Genomic DNA, 22,949 nt, shown 5'->3' on the forward strand with positions numbered 1-22,949 from the left:
CATAGATAATCAGGACAAAGTAGGTCCAATCAGACCTTAGTAGGAACACTAAAGTAAGAATCCTAAAGGAGGAGGCAATGCAAGAGGACAGAGAAGGGATGAGGGATGAATAAAATAAAAGCAAATTTCTGGTTTGCTGTTTACTTGTTTATGCACTTCTTACCCTGTATCCAGATAAACAACCAGCAAATTAAAGAAAAAAAATGAATAAAAACCTAAACCTTTTATCAGAAGGATGTTGCTGGAAACACCTTAGTAGCATAAAGCAAAACCCAAAGAAATGTCCTTTATCTCTAGTAATTTCACCTTAAATACTAATTTTACTCTTTACTTGATTGATCAACCTTTGGATTGTTGGGAAAAGGTCTCATTATATAGTTCAGACTTGACTGGAACTCAGAGAGATCCACCTGCCTCTGCCTCTCAGAATGCTGGGATTAAAGACCTGTGCCACCAAGTCTAACCTCAAGTATCCATTTTAAGGACTAATTCTCATAAAGAAAAATGTAGCAGGTTAAATTTCTTAATACCACTTTAATCAATAAAGAATGCAGAAGCAACTCAAGAATCTAATATAGAGAATATAGTTAAACAAATGAAGGAATAATCTCGAATAAAATAATTGTGGTAATTTGGCTACTCAACTATTGGGTTGTGATGTTTTCATGTAAAAAAAAAACTTCAAAGAGCAAAATAACCAATCCCAAAGTAAGACACCACTGTGCTTTTAGGAATATAATTGGGGCCAGGGAGAAAACCCAGTGTGTGGAAGTGTTTGCTATCCAAGCCTGACAACTTGAGTTTGGACTTATATGATCCATGGAAATGTTCATAGGTCAGGTAGCCTGGAGTACGAAGTGCTAAAACAAACAGGAGAGACTGTGCCTCAAACAAGGTACAAGGGAAATACCAGTACCCAGACCCATGGTAGGCACCCCCTTCCCCACATACAGAGAGGGGAAAGGGGAGAGAGGGAGAGAAATTGAGGGAGGTGAGTCTTTTAAAAATAAGATAGAACAATATGACTTTATGGCATGTATCTCTCTCATAGAAACATCACTTTGAACAACTCTCCATATATAAAATATAACTTCACAAGAGCTAAGGAAACGGATTGAGAGGTAACAGTACTGTCTCAGTTAGGGTTTTACTGCTGTCTATCTCCAGAACACAGCTTCTTTGTGCTCTTAGAAAACATTTGCCAGAAGATTTTACCTCAGTGATGCTGGTCTCTTCTTAATCACCACTAATTTTTTAGCTCCAGCTAACCAGCATCAATTGTCCCTGTAGTCTCCTCTTGACTATAAAGCCAGAGCCACATGGCCAAAGCTGCTGAAAATTACTACTTGCTGGGGCTGAAACCTGGTCCCCCTTTTTCTACTACATTATCACCAGCTTTCTGTTTTCCAACTCCTTCTTTGCCTAAGCTTGGCTGTCCTGGCACTTTCTCTGTAGACTGACTTTGAACTCAGAGATCTGCATACCTGTCTCCTAAACACTGAGATTAAAGGTGTGGTCCACTACACCTGGATTTGAGTCTTTCTCTACTTGGAACTTGCTTTACCAGGATGGCCTTGAACTCAGAGCTCTGCTTGCCTTTGATTCCCGGGATTAAAGTCTTTATAATAGCTTGCCTGGGCCTGAATTTATCTGGGTGGGGTCTTGCTCCAAGGTCACCACTCCCTTAATGCAATTTTTCCAGCTTCATTTTACTTCCTGGTGCCCCTTTAACACTTGAAGAACCATTAATTTTATTATTTTTCCTTTCTCAGCTTGCTTTGCTTGTTCAGAATACTCTTCATTAGAGTTGACCAGAAAATAAAGTCTCTGTTGGGCTTTTTTGAGACTTCCTTTGTCAATGCAATTAATACAGATCTCTTTACCTTAGCCTCCAGTAGACTCTTCAGATAAGGCGCAAAAAGCAGCCACATTCTTCACCAAAATACCACAAAAACAGTCTCTAGGCCACATACTGAAGTTCTTCTCCACTAAAACCTCTTGGGCCAGGTCTGCACAATTTAAATTACTCTCAGCAACAAAGTCTTCCATATTCCTACTAGGATGACTCATTAAGCCCAACTTAAAGCATTTCACTGCTGTTCAAACCTAAAGTCCACAAATCTACATTCTTCTAAACAAAAGCATAGTCAGACATATCACAGTAATACCCTAGTCCTTGGTACCAACTTCTGTCTTAGTTAGGGTTTTACTGTTGTGAACAGACACCATGACAAATCCAAGTCTTATAAAGGGCAACATTTAATTGGGGCTGGCTTACAGATTCAGAGGTTCAGTCCATTATCATCAAGGCAAGAGAATGGCAGCATCCAGGCAGACAAGGGTCGGAGGAGCTGAGAGTCTCATCTCTTAATCCAATGGCAGCTAGGAGAAGAATGACTTCCAGGCAGCTAAAATGAAGGTCTTAAAGCTCATATCCACAGTGACACACCTACTTCAACAAGGCCACACCTAATAGTGCCACTCCCTGGGCCAAGCATATACAAACCAGCACAGGTGCCTAAATGGAGTCAGAGATGGTAGCTCATTTCTCTAGTTACAGCTTCTGGGAAGCTGAGGCAAGGAAATTGTCATGAAAATGGGCTATTGTTTGAGCTGTTATGTCAAGAAAACAAAAAGCATTCATAACAAATAATACTGGGAATAGTATAGAAACAAGAAGAGACATTCTGACTATGGTAGAAAGTATGTTTTTAGACCCCATACAACACTTTTTTTTCTATTCCAAGGCATACACAGTGCAATATCTTTCTACTTGGGGGAAGAGGAAGAAAATGAGTACAACCTTGTCTCAGACCCTGATCTTAGACCTTCCCCCAACAAAAGCCAGTTTTGTCATGAAAATCCATTAGCCCTGGACTCCTAGCTAGTCTCATCCCCAAGCCCAGTGCCACAAATGTCTTACCAATAGGTATCACCTATAATTTCAGCCTCCAGGGTTGCCCACTCTCGGGACAGTCCTTATGACACTTCCCCAGGTCACATCAGACATGAGATTTAGCCCAAAGAATTCCATGCTTCAGGCCTGCCCTCATCTAATATGATGCTTGAAAACACTGGGAAGGATCTGCTTACTGCCCCACCCAGAATACCTAGGCTCATTCATGTTATGATTCAAATCAAATGTCTTCTACAGGTTTCTGTTTAAATACTTGGTCCTAGCTAGTGACATTGTTTTAGGAACATTTCGAATGTGGGGACTGCCTGGTGGACCCAGAGGCATATCTCAAGAAGGACCTTATTTGTCTCCTGTCTGCTGTTAAGATATACCAGCTACTCTCAAACTCCCTTCACTCCAGTCATGAGATCTTTTCTGCCATGACGGACCATATTCTCTAAACTGTGAGCCACAACAAATCCTTAATCCCCCGAGTTGCTTCCATCAGGTATTCTGCTACAGCAAGAAGTAAAATAACTAACATACTAATATACCCATTGCGGGCCAGCCCTTATGGATGAAGATGTAGTACATCCACAGTTCAAGCTGATGATATAGATTCAAGTACCAGATACTCCAGCAGGTCTCACTGGCTGGTTCTTATAGATGCAAGCTCCAAGTCTAACCCTGAAGACTCATGCTCCATGACAGTTGCTTATGGTTAAAGGACACAGATCCACCTCTGTGGACTTGGGTTCCAGCTTTGTTCAGAATATCTAGGAACCAGGCTTCTATCTCCATCATAATAATGGCCTCTGAAGACAAAGACTTAATGGCCCCATAATGACATTTTAGCTCATAGAGACTAGGCTTCAGGTCAGTCTCCAAAGGACCTAATTAACTGAGTTATGCTAGTAGATCCAGACTTGACCAGCTTTCCCAAAACCCTTGGACTGGCTACTGATTCTAGTGAGAGGGAGACATGTGAACTCCCTGACAAAGATTTCCACATAATTATCTTAAGGAAGCTCAGCAAACTCTTCAATGAGTCAGAAAAGCAATTAATGACCAAAGCAAAAAAAAAAAAAAAAAAAAAAAAAAAAGAATTAAAAAATTCTAGAAGAAGTATGAATGAAATGAGTAATGTAAGTGAGCAGACCACAGCAGAATTGATCAAAAAGAAGAGATAACCTATAAACTCAAAGAGGATATTGAACTGTATATATTAATTATACTTTTAATTAATTAATTAAAGAATAGGATGATATTTAAAAGTCAGGTGAGAAAATATTGATAAGGAATGGAGAAAGTTTTAGAACTTCTGTCAAAGCATTCTAAAGAACAAAATGTCAGGTACAGTAGTAAGTCAAAGAAGAGAACAGAAAAGATTATAAAATGTATTTCAGAAAAATAAAAACTTTTAAATATAGACACAATATATGTTCAGACATAAGGTCAGTAGGGCCACTGGAGTGTTTGGCACTTAGATCTATAAAGTGGGCTTGGATTGTGGGTGTTCTTCTCTACATTCCAATTATATCCATTCCAAAGGAGACTCCATCAGGATAACTGTCAAGAATCAAAGACAAAGGTGAAATTACAAAAACAGCAAGAAGGATGAAGTCATTCACTTAAGGAAGTTACAATGAGGGAACAGCAAGTTTTCTCAATAGGAGCAGGGTAAGAGGATGAAATGGCATGCCTTAAGTAAGGCAAGAGGGGCTACAAACATGGGCTATGATACCCAGCAACACTATCCTTCAGAAATGAAGGTAGGTGAAGGCTTCAACACAAACAGAGCTAAGGTCATCACCACACCTGCCTTAGAAAAACTGTTAAAGGGATTTCTTCAAGCTGAAGAAGCAAACCAACCAAGTATAAAAACACATTAATGTTAAGTAACTACACAATCAAATTGAGAAGAGTCTAATAATTTAGCGATATGTAAATGTATGTAAAACTTATCTTTAGCATGTAAGAGACAAAGCATAAAATTAATTGCTAGAATAATGTGTTAAATGTCATGATGTAAAACTGTGTAAGTTGTAACATTAGAACACGAGAGCTGGCTATGGTGGCAGATGCCTGCAAGATGGGTAAGTGGAAGCAGGAGGGTCAGAAGTTCAGGGTCAGCCTGGCCTGTTTGAGGACACCTTAGCCTACAGTGACACAGACCCTGTCTCAAAATGAAAAAACAAAACAAACATAAAATGTAAGTGAGGAGTAGTCAAGCTGTAGTTTTAAAACTGCATGTAAATGTGTGTGTGTAACATACAGCACACAGACAGCTAACACCAAACAATCATTGATGGAATGGTCAAAGTTTTTCCTTCAAGATCAATAAATGTGAACACAAATCATTCTGGCTACTTGTATTGAACACAGAACTGAAGTCACAGCTAGGACAGTTGGACAAAAGATGAAATAAAAGGCACTGGAAGGGAAAACATTAAATTGCCTGTGTTTGCAATGACATCTCAGATATACAAACCCTGGAGACACCACAAAATGACTATTTGAACTAGTAAATGAATCCAGCGAGCCTGGAAGGAATGTGTACACCAGCAATGTCTCTATACACCAGTCTACCTAAGCTGAGCAGAAAATGTCCCCATTTACAGGAGCTACAAGAAACAATAAAGTTCTTAGGAATAGAAGGTTTTTTTTTCTTAACCAAAAAAGGCGAAAGATCTTTACAGTGAAAATTACATACAGCACTGATGAATAAAAGCAGTTAGAGATGGCAAGGAGAGATACCCCTGTTCTTGGGGTGAAAGAAGAACACTGTTAAAACATTCCCATGCCCTGAGAGGACCTGCAGAGCCAAGCCAATCCTTAGCAAAAGCCCAGTAATCTTTTCCACAGGATTGGAGATTCCATCCCAAGGGAATGAGGAAGAGAGTGGTAAGAGCCAGGGCACCTCTCTCATTCTCAAAAATATTCCCTTCATCACTAGTCATCAGAGAGATGCTAATTAAAACCACCACGGTTGTATCACCTGTACCTCATGAAATTTTAAAAAGGTAAAAGTTAATATTATTCGTCACTTTCTCATTACTATGAACAAATACCCAACAGGAAGCAAATTAAGGGAGGGAGAGTTTATTTTGGCTTACAGTTTGGTGGTACAGTCCACCATGGTAGAGAATGAGTGGTAGTTAGGAATTGTGGGACCCTGCTTGCTCACATCTGGATGGATCAGAAAGCAGAAAACTAGAAATACTCTCGTACATCTGGCTTGCTCCTTAGCTTTAGGCTGGGCCTCCATCTCATGGGATGGTGATACTCCTGTTCAGGGTGCTGGGGCATCTTCCTTCCTCATGCCCTCATAGACAATGAGTGTAGTAAGTATTGGTGGGCCAAAGGAGCCCCTGAATAGCTATCAATTAGTACTGTGGTTGTGAAAAGCTTTGTGAAGAGAGAGAGAGAGAGAGAGAGGACTATGAAGCCAACCAAAGTGCCTAAGGACAATATTACGTAAAATAAAACAGGCATATGGCCTTACTCATTTGCAAAGTCTAACAAGATTGAGCTCACTAGGTGTGGTGGTGATGCATGCCTTTGATTCCAGTTCTTGGGAGGCAGAGGTGAGTAGATCTCTGTGAGTTCAAGGCCATCCTGGTCTATAGAGTGAGCTTCAGGATAGCCAGGTTGTGTAGAGACCCTGTCTCAAAACAAAAATAAAATGAAATAAAAATGTAAAAGGAATGACCTCAAGGAAGCAGAGAGTGGAACGGGGTGTACTAGAGGCCAAGGGGGAAGAAGAAGGGATCTTTGATCAGAGGATACAAATTTCAGCTACATAGGGAGAATATATTCAATGGTTATTGAACATTATATGGAAAGCCTAGTAAGGTATAAATATAAATATTACATTAAAAGCATACTATATATTTGAAAATTGCCACAAGTGGAGCAGGAATCAGAAGTTAAGAGTGAGAACTGTTACACCTCTTCCAGAAGGCCTCAGTTTGGCTTCTGGAACCCACACTGGGTGGCTCATAACCACCTGTAACTAGCTCCAGGCACTCTAATGCCTCTGGCCCCCACAGGCACCTGCTCTTATGGCCACATACCCATTCATGTATATATAGTTAAAAACAATCTGAAGGCATCTTTTATAAAAAAGGAAAAAGGCTGTGAAGTTTTATGTTGTCATTACTAAAATTAAGTATGAGAGATCATGCAATTAACTCAATTTAGTCATTTATCTATCTATCTATCTATCTATCTATCTATCTATCTATCCATTCATCCATCCATCTCAAAGAATTATAAATATAGTTTTTAATAAAAGTTCATATTTTTTGTGCTGGGAATCAAACCCAGGACCTTGCATATGCTAGACAAATCATTTATCACTGAGCTTTACCCCTACATCATTTAACAAGTAAAAATAAATACTAATTGGTTTATAGCCAGATTTTAAAATACCACACAAAAAGAAAAATGAAAGTTGCCTTTGAATGGTGAGATTACTTGTTTTCTAGTAGTTTCCAATTATTTGATAATTGAAATTTTTATTCAGTAAGGAAGATAGAACAGCAGACGGATAGAAAAGTGTGCAGAAATAACTTGGAAGTTTATATATAAGGAAAGGATACTTAAGGCATTTTAAAACTCATTTATATTGTAACTTTTCTCTGACAGACAGTAACCCCCTTTCATACATCACAGGATCTGGCCAAAGCGCCTGGTAAAATGCTCTGGGTAAAGTCCTTTAATCTAATGCTTTCCACGTGGAAATTTTGCCCTGTTATTCAAGCTTTCCAGTTTACAAAGACGGAATCCAACACATGCCAGGAAAGCCAACCCTTGGATTGGCAACAGTATTTATCACTGTCCCTTAGAGTTTGTCCTCTGTTGTTTATAATGTTTCCAATCACATTTTTTACCAAATGAGTTATCAACTGGGATTTCATTCTGGGACGTAAAACTATTGGCTGAGTCTGGCAGCATGTTAAAATAACCACAGTCAACATGTAGTGACTTCAAGACTTCCAAGTGCTTCTCTTTTCCCCTCAACGGTATCAGATTGAGTAAGAACGACAGGGGGAGGCTGGGTAATAACTCCTTCAGTAAGTTGGTTGTCATGCAGGCACAAGGGGCCGTGTTTGAACCTAGCACTAAGAAAGCAGGTGTGCAGGCTCACACTCTAATTCTAGCACTAGGGAGCTGATGCAGGAAGCTTGCTGGCAGCCAGTCTAGCTGGATTAGTGAGCTCCAGTCAGTGAGTGCGTCTGTCACAAACGTAAGGTGGGGAGCCATATTGATCTCTGATGTTTATACACACACGGGTAAATACCCATCCCTCAAAGCTCATGCACATAGGAGAGAGGGGTGGGAGGGAAAAGGGAAGGAGAGAGAGGGGTAAGGGAGGGAGAACTGTGTGGAGAGGGAAAGGAGGGGAAGAGAAGGAAAGTGAGGGGATGGGAGAAGGGGGGAGTGAGAGAAAAGAAGGGAGACAGAAAGGAAGGAACATTTAGAGAGTAAGCTAGTGCTCAAGCCACGTTTGAAGCAAAGTCTTAGAAATTCCACCCCCAGCTCTTTCCAACACAGTTCTTTGCCTTCTTCAGCTCCAGGGCCACCTGTCTTAATTCAGGAGCACAAAAAACAAAACAAAACCAAAAAGCAAATGACATATCTATGTTTGATAAATTCCCCCAGATAAAAAGTCTTTGCTGAGTCTAGCCCCGGATATGGCCACGTGGGCAAAGTCACCATTCTCTAAGAAGTAAACACAAGCAGGCTCTCAGCTGCTAAGTTCCCATCACATTCCCTGGCAGAGCGGGCGGCCAGGCAAATGCAGGAGCCATGAGGAAGAAAACCAGATTCTGCTGCCTCAGTGGAAGAGCCAGAGATTGAATGTCTGAATAGTCTGAATGTCTACCCATGTCAGGTCAAGGGTGGGTCAGATCATTTGTATCAGTGGGATGGAGCACCAGTGGGGTGGATGGAGCATCAGTGGGATGGAGGACTAGTGGGATGGAGCACTAGTGGGATGGAGCACTAGTGGGGTGGATGGAGCATCTGTGGGATGGAGCACCAGTGGGATGGAGCACCAGTAGGATGGAGCACCAGTGGGATGGAGCACCAGTGGGATGGAGCACCAGTGGGATAGAGCACCAGTGGGATGGAGCACCAGTAGGATGGAGCACTAGTGGGGTAGATGGAACACTAGTGGGTGGATGGAGCACTAGTGGGTGGATGGAGCACTAGTGGGTGGATGGAGCAATAGTGGGTGGATGGAGCAATAGTGGGTGGATGGAGCACTAGTGGGGTGGAACACCAGTGGGATGGAGCACTAGTGGGATGGATGGAGCATTAGTGGGACGAAGCACCAGTGGGATGGAGCAGGAACAGAGAACTTCTACTGTAGGATTCCTCTCAGTGGAGCTGGTGCCACAGACACTTGGTCTGCAGTCCTGCCTGACACTCTCCATTACCTTGTTGCTATACCCTGACATCATAATGATCTGCCTGAATGTTTCCTGCACTAAGGTCAAAGCATGGGCATTATGAGGCATGATGCAGCATGAGGCATCAGCAGTAGGCCATAGGGTGGAGCTTAAGGAGCCCATTGGTGGCTCATCCAGGGCCGGTACACCAAGGACCAGAGCAGGAATGAACAAAGATCCTCTTACTCCAGTGACAGCATGGTCATCTGCTGGGTTTTAAAGAAGCTACATGATGCCCTTTGACCCATGCAGTGTGAGGCATTATAGAGGCTCATGTGCACTCACACGCATGCCCACACAAGCGTGCATGGATGCAGGATCAACCACCAGATCTTTACAAACCTGAGATTCCAAGACTACAAGTGCCGCCATCCCTCCCATGGGTGAACCACATCAGCCAGTCTGTAGTGTAGAGCAACCTCTGTTGCTGTCGTAGAAAGAAGCTGCCATGATATTTCCAACAAGAGTTGGAAAATGTCGTTCTGACACTGTTACCAGGAATGCCCAAGGCCATCACCATCTAAATGACTCCCTGCAAAAAGATTCACATTCCCTCTACTATAATGCTGAAGTTTTGGAGTAAACTCCTGGAAGGCCACTAAAAATGTAAAGCAACCCAACCTCCCTTTTCAGTTCAAGTGGGAGCCTTCTCTCTACTAGCAGTGAAAGGGGGTAGTGGGCACCAAAAGCAGAGCAGCCTTCCCAAGAATCTGACTTCAACATCTCCTTCCCCTAGGAGGTCTAGAGACGCACCAGGGGTCAGGAGCATTTGGGGTCAGAGAGTATTCTACAACCCAGTGCTTCCCAGTCCTCACAGATGAGAGAACATGCATGTACACCCCCCTTAGGAACACATAGGAGGTTGCTTACTCTTGTCATAAGATGAAGTTACAGATAGTGGATAACTATTATATCAAAGAAGAAGGTGTGTGAGTTACATCATTTCTGACCTATATTTGACCATGCAGACACCCAATGAGGCGAGTATCCTGTGGAACCCATTTTGGGAAATCCATTTATAGTAACAAAGACACTGTTCCATCATCCCTGTGACAGCCGTAGCTAAGAAGACCCAGCCTACCTTGACAGAATTTACTCACAGCAGCCCAGCCTCTCCCGTTTTTAGCATTCAAACCCTGGCCATCTAAGGATTCATTCCCATCCTCTTTGTTCCAAGGCATCCAGGCTGCCCACCTCAAGGCCCTATCTTCCACATGATGATCTTGAATGGCCTGTTTTCTGTTGCTGTGACAAGCACAATGCACAAAGGCAACTTAGTGGACAAAAGGGTTTATTTCAGCTCACTTCCAGATTACAGTCTATCATTGAGGAAAATCCAAGCAGGATTCAAGCAGGAACCATGGAGGAATACTGCTAACTGGCTCACTCATGCTCAGCTAGCTTTCTTATACAGAATAAGCCCTAGTGAAGCCTAGGGATGCTGCCTCCCACAGTGGGCTGGACTCTCCCACATCAATCTTTAATATAGCTGATTCTTCAGACATAGCCAGAGGCAATGTTCCTCAATGGGAGGTTTCTTCAGAGACCATATACTATGTCAAGTTGCTTGCTGGAGCTAACTATACCATGGAGTCTTATGAAATCCAGCATTTCCTCCTCAAACACTCTTTTCTCATTTCCAACATGCTCTGCTTCTACAGGATTTGACATGAGGGTGTACAAAATAACCTAGCCAAGTAAGACAAGGTAGGATCAGAGAAAGAAAATTTACTAATTTCAGGAATTCTAAAAGTCAATTCCAAATATAGTCAGAACAAGTCAAAATTAAACTTATTCTTGGGTATGAGAGACTCACAGGGGTGATGGTGGACGTCTTATAACACTCAAAAGATAATTTTCTTGGTTACTCATGTGCAAACTATTGAACCTGTTTCTGTTTCAACTTAAAACTTTTACTTCCATTATTCCCTAAGAGCTTACTATGTTCTTGGTACTGGATACATAGATCTTAACTCAAGGGGTTCAAGGTATAGGACAGAGTCAGATGACTCAGACAAGAAAAATGTGATACCCTTAAATGTATTCAAGAGGGATTACTGGGCTCTGCATGGAGAAATCAGGAAGGCCTCATAGAAGAGGTGACTCTGAAAAAAAAAAAGACTTGGAGAATTCAAGGACTGTTATCAATTATACAAAGATGTGAGGAAGGATCAATAGAGATTTTCTAAGCAGAAATACCCATGCAAAGATCTACATGTTTGAGAAACCCTACTAAGGCTGAGAAGAGCTTTCAATTAGTGAGGGTCAAGTTTACTCTTTGTCAGATGTTCCATAAAAAACTCAACATATTAACCAACTTAATCTTCCAGAAGTTCAATGAAACAGGCTTAGTCAAAGTTTCATGGTTGTGAAGAGACACCATGACCATGACAACTCTTATTTAAAACAACATTTAATTGGAGCTTCTTTATAGTTTCAGGTATTTAGTCCATTATCATCATGGCAGTGAGCATGGTGGTACATAGGCCACCATGCTCTATATCTGGATCCACAGGAAGCAGGAAGAGAGAAACACTGGGCCTGGCTTGAGCTTTTGAAACCCCAGAGCTCACTTCCAGTGACATCCTTCTTCCACCAAGGCCACAACTCCTAATAGGCCACTCTCAAGTAGTGCCACTCCCTAATAACCACACATTTAAATATATGAGCCTCTGGGAGGGGGGCATTCCTATTCAAACCACCACACGGGCCCTGTTATGCCATTCTACATGTGAGAAAACGTTGTCAAGGCAGATTCTTTGACTAAGGTTCTATTGTCAGATGATGGGGCAGGTCCCAGAGTCACAAATATCAAGTATGTAGGATGTCAAATTCTATGAACTAGGGTCCAATCTCAGTCTTGTCTAACTCTGAAGCTCCCTTTTATTAGGGGTGCTTGATAGCCCCTTCTTTGGCTAAATGCAATGGGGTTGGGGTCATGGATGGGCTCAGATGGGCCAAATGGGAAGCCTGGGGCTCCTTATTCAGTGCTGCCCAATGGGAGCTAACTGTCACTACAACTCTATCCAACCCCACAGCCACCTTCCTCTTCCCCACACAACTCGTCTCTAGGTCACACAGTCTTTGCTTCTGTTGGGCACCTGGCACAGAGAAGGTAACACTTTGACTTTGGGTAGAGCATAGGACCCACTGACAAGTCAAATGCTGTCATCAGCATCTCAGGTTGTCCCTCCAGAGAATCCTCAGAACTGGCCTCTTTGTCAGTTCGAAGGTTTGGGTGTTTCCCCAGTAGCTGTGGGTTTGGCCCAGCTTTGGGACTGCCTGCCTTCACACCCATCTCTCTCTCTAAAGGGAGTTAAACGATGCAGGCTAACTTTCCAACTGATTTGCAGAAGAGCCAAAGGGAACTGTGGGTATCGAAGCTGAGGCCAGCTGAGCCCCTGGATCGCAGCTGGTGAAGCAATCCTGGCCTCTACTGTCTACTGTTTTTAGACCTACAGTTTAAAGTTGTATAAAGTTTACTTCTCCATCTGGACTTTTGAAATTGGCCACAGTCCATTGGGCTGGGGTGCAATGACCTTTGGCGAAAGATTACTGGTACCTTGGGCTGTGACTTGCAGAAATCACATGTCAGTGTTCCAGAGTGGTATGAATGTGATTGTGGGGTGGACATACAAGGTCCCAGAAAGCTCTGATCAAAATGTTCGTCTGTTCCTTGTCTTTCCTTTACTCCTTGGCTATAGAACACCTTTCCTCCCAATCTATCCAGTGGTTAATTATCACATTTTCACCTCCATTTGTCCCTCCTGAGGTCAGGTTTCAGATGCTCCCTGCTGCCTAGCCTTTTGGAGAACTGCTTAGTAAATATTTTAAGCCTATGGATCATAACAAGGTCTTTGTGACAACTGCTTGTCTTTGTCATTGTAGCACAACAAATGTCACAAATGACATGAAAACATACAATTGTAACTGTGTTCTAATAAAACTTTATTCACGTGGGGCCAGATTCTGTGATAGGCCATAGTTAGATTACCACTACCTTCCATTTTTAAAAAAATCCTCCCCTACTTCCTTCTCATTTTGAATCCAGGAATGGAATGAGGTGTTTAAAAGGCAAGCTACTTGTCTGACTTGTTACTTTTGGATAGTCTTCTGTTTTTTATACTTCAGAAAGTACACGTTGTTTTGTCCTTGTAGGTGGTTATTTAAACTGAAACCAGCTGTGCAGAAGGGCTCTCAGGGAGCACATTCGTTAATCCCACTACTAGGAAATAGTGATTTTTTGGGCGCTCTATATTTGTTTGGCTCACATAGTGCTTACAGGTGTGCTACAAAGTAACTCAGGAAACCCTTCTACCCCTCCCGCTGCCCAGGCACACAATGGCAAGTATTTTGTCTAGTTTTGTTTGCTAAAGAGAGAAAAAGAAAGATGTGAGGGGGGAGGAGAAAGGGAAAGAGGGAGGAAAGGAAAGAATATGAGAGAGCTGAACTCCTTTGGATATGTAGGTGATTCTAGACTGTAACACGGACACATTCCTTTAACCTCTCAAGGTCTTGACTGTGAACCCTTCTAACAGAACCTGAGCTCCTAGGGGGAGTGAAAACCAGATAGGAATATGTCCAACAGAGGTTCAGACAAGGAACACCCCAGAGGTGAGTCCTGTCAATGGAGATGGGCCACCAAAATGGCTGCATTAAGGTCACTTGGCCTCAAGGATGTATCAGCACCCATCTGACCATTCTCTCTCTCCTTGGCCTATGGTTAATAGGATAAAGGATGCCTGACTGCTTCCTACACCTGTTTTTATTGAGATATACAGTGAAAGAAATATGCAGACCAGTGTCTGGAAAATGTGGGATATTTGGTCACATTGTGAAGCCTGAGATTCTGTTGGTTACTGGGGGAAAAAAACCTGTTTCTGTTTGTGGTGTGGCTCTGCCTTAGCAACTACCTTTAATCCCTCTGGCTGGAATAGACATGCCCTTAGTATACACCTCTAATCCCAAACAATGAAGGTAAAGTTAGTTTGTAGAAGGATCGATCTGATCTGTGTTTAAAAGTGATATCTAATTGAATGGCAGATAAAGTGACAAATCAGAGAAACACTTGACAGAATAGGATACACCGAGTTCTCATGAGAAGAGGAAAGGGAGGTGGGGCAGGAAGAAGGAAGGATCAGTTTTACTGGGAGAGTTTTACAGCGACAGGTTGCAGAGAAGAACAAGTTAGTCACAGATGAAGACAGAATAAGCCAGAGAATGAGGAGACAGAAGATTAGAACAAATTGCCAAAGTTAGCATGAGGCCAAGCAGAGCAATTCAGGAGAAGCAGAGAGAAGCCAGACTGAATCAGTCAGCCTGGAGAGGAGCTTGAGCCAGAAGAGCTGGGTTGACCAGCCAGCCAGAGTTCAGAAAGAGCTAGAAATGTTAAGTTTATTCACTAGTAAGTCTCAGAGGCTGAAAATATTCTAGGCCTAGGTAAGATTGTAGGGAGGCTAGAAGCTTCCAGGACTAGGCCTAGGTTATCAGAGTGAGGCAGTTGAGTCCCAGAGAATTACCAACGTCAGGCAAATAAAAGATACTTTTATAGCAAAATACTCATGATTAAATTCCAGGGGAAAATTACAATAGGCAATAATCTAGTAACAGCATGGTTCCAGTTTTGTTTGAAATATTTATTTACTTGCCTAGATCAGAAATCTAACCATAGGAATGAATACATACAGTAAAATGTCAGCAATGGCTTTCTTTACATGCAACCACAGATGATTTTAACTGTCTCTCTCTCTCTCTCTCTCTCTCTCTCTCTGTGTGTGTGTGTGTTTGTGTGTGTATGTGTGTGAATACGCATACCTGCTTATGTGAAGGACTCATGAGCACTGTGCATGTGTGTGTATAAGCCAGAGGTCAACACTGGGTGCCTTTTTATCTATTCTCTATCTTACTGTACTTTATGTAGCTTTAACATTCATATAATGTGTGTACTACATGGAGGTCAGAAGTCAGCTTGCAGGCGCTGGTTCTCTCCTTCCACCAAGTGGCTCTTGAGGGTAAAATTGCCAGTCAGATCAGGGATGCTCCTCTGTCTCTCCAACGACACGGTTATAAGTGTGCACCTCTGCATCCGGGTATTTTTAGCGTCTGGGGGAGCTGAGCTCAGGTCCTCGTGTGTGAGTGGTGCCAACTTAACATCTGCCCAGTCTTGGTTCCTTGCTTATCTTTTAAAAAGTTGATCCTCACAGTTTTAGAAGATAAGGAAGCGTGGTAACACAACCTAACTTGTTAAAAGTCAGAGAGCGGGCTCCACCTCCTGGCAGCTTGCCCATCTGCCCCGAATCAGGCATTCTCTCAGCCACATGGAAATTTCCAGATAAAATTCTGCCACAGGCCAGGGGAGGTGCTTGGGCATCTAGCTGGAGTCGTCTCCCTGGTTTAGCCTGGGGATAGTGCAGGCGGTCTGCAGGTCTGCAGGGGTGTGCTGGAGAATGTGTGGCTTCCGGGCTCCTCCCAGGATCCTTCTTGTTGATTTTTCTTCAAACAGACCGAGTAGTACCTGCTCCAGCCCAGCCTGGCCTTTCCCCTCTGCAGCTCAGACAGACTGAAAGAAACACCTCAAGGCTAAATGAGCAAACGGCGTATCTTGGCTTTTTTATTTTTTCCAGAAAATGTTAAGAGATTGAGTTCATTTGGAAACTATTCCACAAATAGGACCTCCCTTTTCTTTTCTTTTTTCTTTTTCTAAAGGTGTCTCTTTTTAATATTTTTTTTTTTTTACTTATTCACTGTAGATTCCACTCACTGACCCCCTCCCAGGCCCCTTCCATAATCCTTCCCACATTCGAGAGACCCAGGAGGGCCCCTACCTGCTCAGAAAACAGCAGTTTCTTAAAGAAACATGCATTTGAAAAGCATAGTTTTCTCCTTTTAGGAATTCTCACTTTTGGGGGAGCAGTGATGGCTAGAACCCAGGAGACCCACTTTAGCTCTTATGAGCAACAGCTTCATTATGCCATGGTACTGTCTCAATGCACACGGCATCTTTGCTGAAGAGGAAAGACTTCTGGGACAGTTGTCTTGGACTATGGCTTTGCTACTGCTGGTGCTGGACAAGTTCCATGAGTCCTTTGATGTCTTTCTTTGCTCCTTTGTGAGGACAGAGAAGCTTTGAGGATGATGCACCAAGAAAGACATTTAACCTTATTGTTTTCTGCCTTCACTACACCCACTCCAACCCCCAAGACAGCGTGGTGCCTCTCAGACTCAGCCATTATCAGGGGATTCTTGGCTGGATGTGTTATCTGTGCTCTTCTTGCCCTGGAGTCCCTAGAATAGGGAGTTTACTGCCACTGGGTCTAGGGAATGCTGGGGACTGAGGACACTCTTTGTTCATGCCCCATGATCCCTTCAACTCCTCTTTGGTGTGATAGTCTAGCATATGCTAATGGATTCTGTTCAAATGGAAAGATCTGGGTAGATGATGCTTATCTTCTTTTATCCTGTTCTTGAAGAATCTACCACAATATAAGGAGAATGGATACAACGTTTTATCCTAGTTACTTAGACATATGGAATAGTTTGTACTTACTTACACATATATGATAGAAATACTATGAGTTCCTCAGGGTTCCTGTACCCACTTTCTTGTGTGTGTGTGTGTATGTGTGTGTGTGTGTGTGTGTGTGTGTGTTGGAGAGGGTGTGTCATTTGGCCAGAAGAGGGCAGTATTACATATGTGGTCTCCTCAAAGCATTGATATTCCAGGAGCTTGAAACTATTAAATGACAATTTTTGAACATTGGCTCTTTTTTTTTGTTTGTTTTGTTTTTTGTTTTTTGTAAAATTCATATATTAGGCAACAAGAACCCAAAGGTCAGTGTTGAGTTAGCTCTTAAAGAATTTGTGATCTTCCAAGGGCACCGAGACGCTATTCCTAGTATGAATCTCTGCAGGAGAGAGAGCATGGAAGTAGGCCTACAGATCGCCAGATAGCTAGATATGGTGGCATATGCTTAGAATCCCAGCACTCAGACACTGAGGTAGGAATATCAGGAATTCACGGCTAGCCTGGGCTATATAAAATTTGAAACCAGCTTGAGTTACATTAGACTTGTCTTTGTAAGAAGGTTCAGAGAGAGCTGGGGGAGAATGCTGCTCTAGGAAGAGAGGCCGAGGCATTAAACTTGGGGATGGAAGAACCACTGTGAGCTCGTGGAAGAACCGGGAGCCAGCATGCTTTTTGGTCAAGCTTGTGATACACAAACTGTTAGCAAGAGTGGAGATGTGTAGGTGGGTCTGACCCTAAAGGTCTGGTTTTAAAACACTTCCTTGTATTTTTGACTATTGGCTGACAATGCGTATTAGGACATGAGTCCAAAAACTTAATAGGAAAAAACTCATGAAATCTTCCAAACCCAGTGTTTAATCTTATGCTATATGTGAAGAAACAGTGTGACCTGTCAGGCTTCCTGAAGGGGAGACTCTGAGAGGGGAGAAGCAAGCAAGAGTGTGTTTAGAGAATAAACCTGTCATTAGAGGCATGTCTGGGGACAGGAGGGCAAGAGATGCTAAAGAACCAGTCAAAAGGTAAAACTTTTTGTAATTCCAAGTCCACTGAGGCCCCAGTCTAGTTGTTCATGGGACACTGTGAAGGTAAGATGTCCCTTCAGAGATGTCCCAAGATAGGATGAGGGGCCCCGGAGTTACTAATCTTGTGTCATACCTAGTCATGAACTACAAATGCTGGAGCAAATGGAAGATAACCCAGGACAGGCTCTGAAAACTCAACTAAAGACTGCCCACTTGTAAAACTTCAAAAAACCTGGAGACAGAGCTCCTGGTCCCAGAGGCAGTGTGGCTGGTGCAATGCAGGGTCAAGAAGCTTGCTTGATGTGGGGAGCGTGTGGAAGCAGAAAAGTCATGGTGAGAAACTAGGACAACTGGCCTGAGGCCTTAGTTAAGATTTTACTTCCGTGAACAGACACCCTGATCAAGGCAACTCCTAAAAGGGACAACATTGAATTCCTGCTAGCTTACAGCTCAGAGGTTTGGTCCATTATCATCAAGGTGGGAGCACGGCAGCATCCAGGCAGACATGGGGCTGGAGGAGCTGAGAGTTCTACCTCTTGTTCCTAAGGCGACTAGGAGAGGACTGGGTTCCAGGCAGCTAGGAGCTTTAAGGCAGCTAGGGTCTTAAATCGCATGCCCACAGAAACACACTTCCTCCAACAAGGTCACATTTCCAAATAGTGCCGTTCCCTGGCCAAGCATATTCAAACCACGAAAGGCTATACATTTAACCACACTGCTGTACTACAGTGCAGGTGGCTGGGGCAAGATGAACACACTCTTCCCTCCGCACGTGAAGGACACCAGTCCTGGGATCCTTCGTCTGATACCAAAGTCTGCAGATGCTCGAGTTGCTTATGTATCGTGTATAGTGTCACACTGAATTTGTGCACAAGCACTCTGGATTATGTGGGACACCCTATACGACGTGTATCAACAGTGGCTGTACCACACTGGTTTCTGGCGAAAAGTCTGTATGTGCCCCAGTCAAGATGCACCCATCAAAGTACACAAAAGCAGCACAGGTAACGTGTCCTAAGTGATGGGTGTTAGAGACAGACTAAGGGTCTGAGAGATAGTGTCAGGCTGTAGCTGGGGAAGCTTAACCCCCATTCATGTAGATTCAGGGCAGTACTCAGCATGTAAATGCAAATTATGTTTTAGGAAGTTGCTTCCCTCCTCCTCCTCTTCTTTTTCTTGTCCCTCCCCTTCCTCTTCTTCCTCCTTCTCCTATTCCTTTCCTTCCCCATCCTCTTCCTTTTCCATACATGGTTGGTTGAATCTGATAAGGACGCCACATAAACAGATGCTACAGATACAGAAGACTCTTTCTAAGCAGAGAACAGTGATGCCTGTGGATCAGGCCTTTGTAGTTCAGCTCTTGATAATGGAGAACAGTTGGGGCAGATGACGTGCAGTGGAGAGAAGACCTCGTACTTCCTGCTGAGAGTGGGGTCTAGCTTATAGCCCAAGACTCAAGGAGAACCCAGAAAGAAAAGGCTCAGCCTCCCTACTCTCCTGCCACCCTCTGTTCCCGGGACAGGGCTTGTTTATTCCCTCAGAAAGGGCACACGTGTGTGAGCACAGGTATGTGGGATCAGGTACTATAGCCCTCATATCAGAATGCCCACGTCATCCTGTACCGAGCTTTCTATAGTAACGCCATGACTCAGAACTTGCTTCAACAATGTTCCTACGGAGCCATATTATTCCCTTAAAGACACAAGATATGAAGCTCTTCAACCATGTAATGATTTATTTTCCTGGAATCTCAAGCTTGCTAGATCAGTCTCTGTGTTGAGCTGTGCTCTTGGCCCTACTGTGATTTTAAGCCAGGCCTCTTTTGATGAACATTTTACAGATGTTCTCAGCCCTTTAAAACAAAACACAAACCTTGTGTTTGATTTTACATTTTAAAAAATACATATTGGAGACAGTCTGGTTTAGCCCAGTCTTACCCCAAATGAAAGGCAATCCTGGTTCAGCCTTACAAATGCTGGGGTCATAGGTTTGCATCACTATTTAAATTGCCTTTCAAATGACAGATGAAGGGATATAGCTCAGTGGCCAAGCACAAGCTTAGCATGCTCTGGGGCCATTGGGTTGAATCGTTAACACCCACGCCACAAGGAAGCAAGTACCAGACAGCATACAAGGTCTGTATACCTGATGGTTTTACACATGTGAATGCATTTCTGTGAGATGAAGCCTCAATTACCAGGTCAAAGGATGCATGCACGGTTTTTATGTCGACAAAGTCCATCTGCTCTTTATGGAGGTCTACACAGTGTCCAGTAGAGTTCTGCTGCCCACATGCTGACCCTGGCAGTCTCTATGTCAAAGGGGGGAGGGGCTGGGAATGCAGCTCAGAGCAGAATACTTGCTTATATGCCACGGGTCCTTGGTCTAATCCTTACTGTCCCCTACTATCCATAAATCTGTAGAGAATGACAACTCTCCATGGCTTTAAACTGCATTTACCTTCACAAGCAAGGCTCAGCATCTGTTTACATGTTCAAGAGATAATGATGGCTCCTCCTCGTGAACTACTCCATATCCTTGTGCACTGGTTTATGGGAAGGAGCTCCCTTCTTCCTGCTGCCAGTGACAGATATTTAGATAGCCTTTAAATGAAAATTCCTACAAGGAAGAGCAAAGTGGGGGTTCTGCTTGTATCCGAGGTCAGTCAGGGTTCCTGGGTGAAAGCCACGGCTGGCGCCATGCCTTCTGAGACTCACCTGCCCCTCCCTTTGTTCTCTATCTGCCCTCAGCTCATGTGCTCCTCGGTGCAGAAGGCCCTGTTTGAGGAAGAGGACCATGTCAAGAAGCTGCAGCAGAAGGTAGCCACCCTGGAGAAGCGGAACAGGCAGCTCCGAGAGCGGGTCAAGAAGGTCAAGAGGTCTCTGAGGCAGGCCCGGAAGAACAGCCGCCACTTGGAGCTGGTGAACCAAAAACTCAATGAGAAGCTGGGGGACGCGAGTGCTCAGCAGCACATCAATGCTCTGGGCCAGGAGCCCGCACGCGCCCCCTATCTGCATGGGTAGCAGGTGCAGGTGGTGCTGACTCAACGAACGCAACGCGGGCTCTATATGTGCACTTACTTCAAACATTATAGGAGATATCCGTTAGGCATTCGGTAGAGTCTAACTGGGTAAAGTGGCAAGTCTTGCTTTCTTCCCCATTGGGTGCTGGCCTTACTGACCTTTCGGCTTCGGATCCCATGGACAGCATGCCCTTTTTCTGCCCTGGTGCCACACAAGAGCCTTAAAACCGGAAGGTAATAGGATCTTGAGTCTGGCCCTCCGCCTCTAGAGAGTCCCTTCATTGGGGGAGAGAACATTCTAGAAACTCGGTGTGCACAAAGCTTATTACAAGACTCTGGTTTTATTTCAGAAGAGAGTCGGTGTTGAGTCTCGGTAACCAGAGTTGGCACATACCTACACTGTTCTAAAACTTTCTGGAATGTTCTGCTTTCCCCCATGTTTTTAGAAACAGGGTGCCTACATGTAAATGTTCTGGGCCCTCATACTTCAGTCAATATTTCTCCCATGGCTGAAGTATGTTAAGACTTAATGAGTTCATTACAGGCAAGGGAGCTGAGCAAGGAACTGAGGCAGCTAGTAATTGGTAAAGATAAATTATATCCATTTTCCAACCCCAGCCCTCCAAGACTGACGTGATTACCTACCGGATGTTTTCATCTAAAGAGTAATTGCTTTTATGAGCACACCATATTTCCTCACCCATATTCCCAAACTGGGATTCAGTTCAGCCATTGTGGAGTCTTTGTGTTTGTTCGGTTTGCCATGGCTTTGAGGTCAAGGTCACTGACACCAACACAGAGATTTTCTACTCTGCAAATACATCTCCTGGTTGGAGGGATTCCGTAAGCTCCATGTTCCCCACCAAGGCTCCCAATGGGCTTTGTGTGGGACACCCCCATGTCTCTGCCCCAAAACACCCCACCCCCGCTCAGGTTCCCATAAAAGGTCTATGAGTACCCCTAAAAGGTCTATGAGTACCCTGACAGAAGTATTTGCATAACAGACTTTCTTTTCATCAGTAAGAATGCTGTCACTATCCTTCCCACGGCCATGTTTGATAATGTCCCAGCTGTGCTACTAAGAAGTCAGCTGAACAGCTGCTGGTTCATCTCTTCTGATGGGGGCCCTTCCAATCGAATGCCCTTCCACACTGTCCCACCAAGAGAAGGAATCCTTTGGCTCTGCACCGTCGGCCACCCAGAACCCACTCCAGACACGTGACACTGACAAAAGTGGCCGTTACTGTCACACTGCTACCTTTCTGCTTGTAGGAAGTCCAGGCGCCTCTGTGAAAGCGCCTTGTGCTACAGGAGTATCGGTGGGGTTAAGTCTGTGCCACTAGACAGGGCCAATGGGAAGGAACTTCTATTCTGGGACCAATCCTCATCCACCCTCCCCCACTCAGTCTCTTTAAGCAGTGCTATTCATCATATGCTACATAGGTGTGCCTTCTCATTAACTCTCCCTGGGAACATTAAATTGAGGCAGTTTTGTTACCTCCCAAGGGAATGGTAAGCTTAGAGGTGCTAGAGCCATGACTCAGAACTGTGGAGGCCACAGAAACCTCATGTTCTGCTTTTCCAATAAACATGAGCAGTAGTTCCAACGGCTGTAAAAGAATGAGTGTGTCTTTGGGTTGGGAAAGCTTCAGGACTTCCAACTTGAGCTGGAAAAGTCATTTAAAGCCTTTGGGGAGATGGCTGGAGTGACCCTGGAACACTGAGGAGACTGTTCAAGCCTGCTTTCCCCCCCTCCCCTGATGGACGTGACCTGAGTCCCCCCCCCCCCCCCCGCCCTACCTCCCTTGTTCACATCTCTCAGCACACCTGTCTCCCGTGACGCTGCTCCCAAGGGACAAGCGGTATCATTAATCAATGTCCTCCAACGTGCACTGAAGTCTTGCTAAGGGAGACTTCCCTGGGTCCCATAATCTTCTGCCTTGTCATCTCGCCACAGCCCTCGCCACCTGTTAATCATACCTGTGAAATGTTTAGTGTTCTGTGAAAGTATCACTCAGAACGTGAC

At 43.9% G+C, this 22,949-nt stretch overlaps 1 protein-coding gene across 1 annotated transcript in view; it reads left to right on the forward strand.

Annotated features, from left to right (window-relative positions):
- CCDC3 (coiled-coil domain containing 3) overlaps positions 1-22,448 on the forward strand; it is an 89,243-nt gene extending 66,795 nt beyond the window's left edge. Inside the window, exon 3 of the mRNA XM_080917718.1 lies at positions 20,652-22,448. Coding sequence (XP_080773844.1) covers positions 20,652-20,924 — 273 coding nt within the window. The 3' untranslated portion in view covers positions 20,925-22,448. The remainder of the gene's footprint in view (positions 1-20,651) is intronic.
- The last annotated feature ends 501 nt before the right edge of the window (positions 22,449-22,949 follow it).

Source organism: Micromys minutus (genome assembly GCF_963924665.1).
Source record: "Micromys minutus genome assembly, chromosome: 6".
Classification (NCBI taxonomy): Eukaryota; Metazoa; Chordata; class Mammalia; order Rodentia; family Muridae; genus Micromys; species Micromys minutus.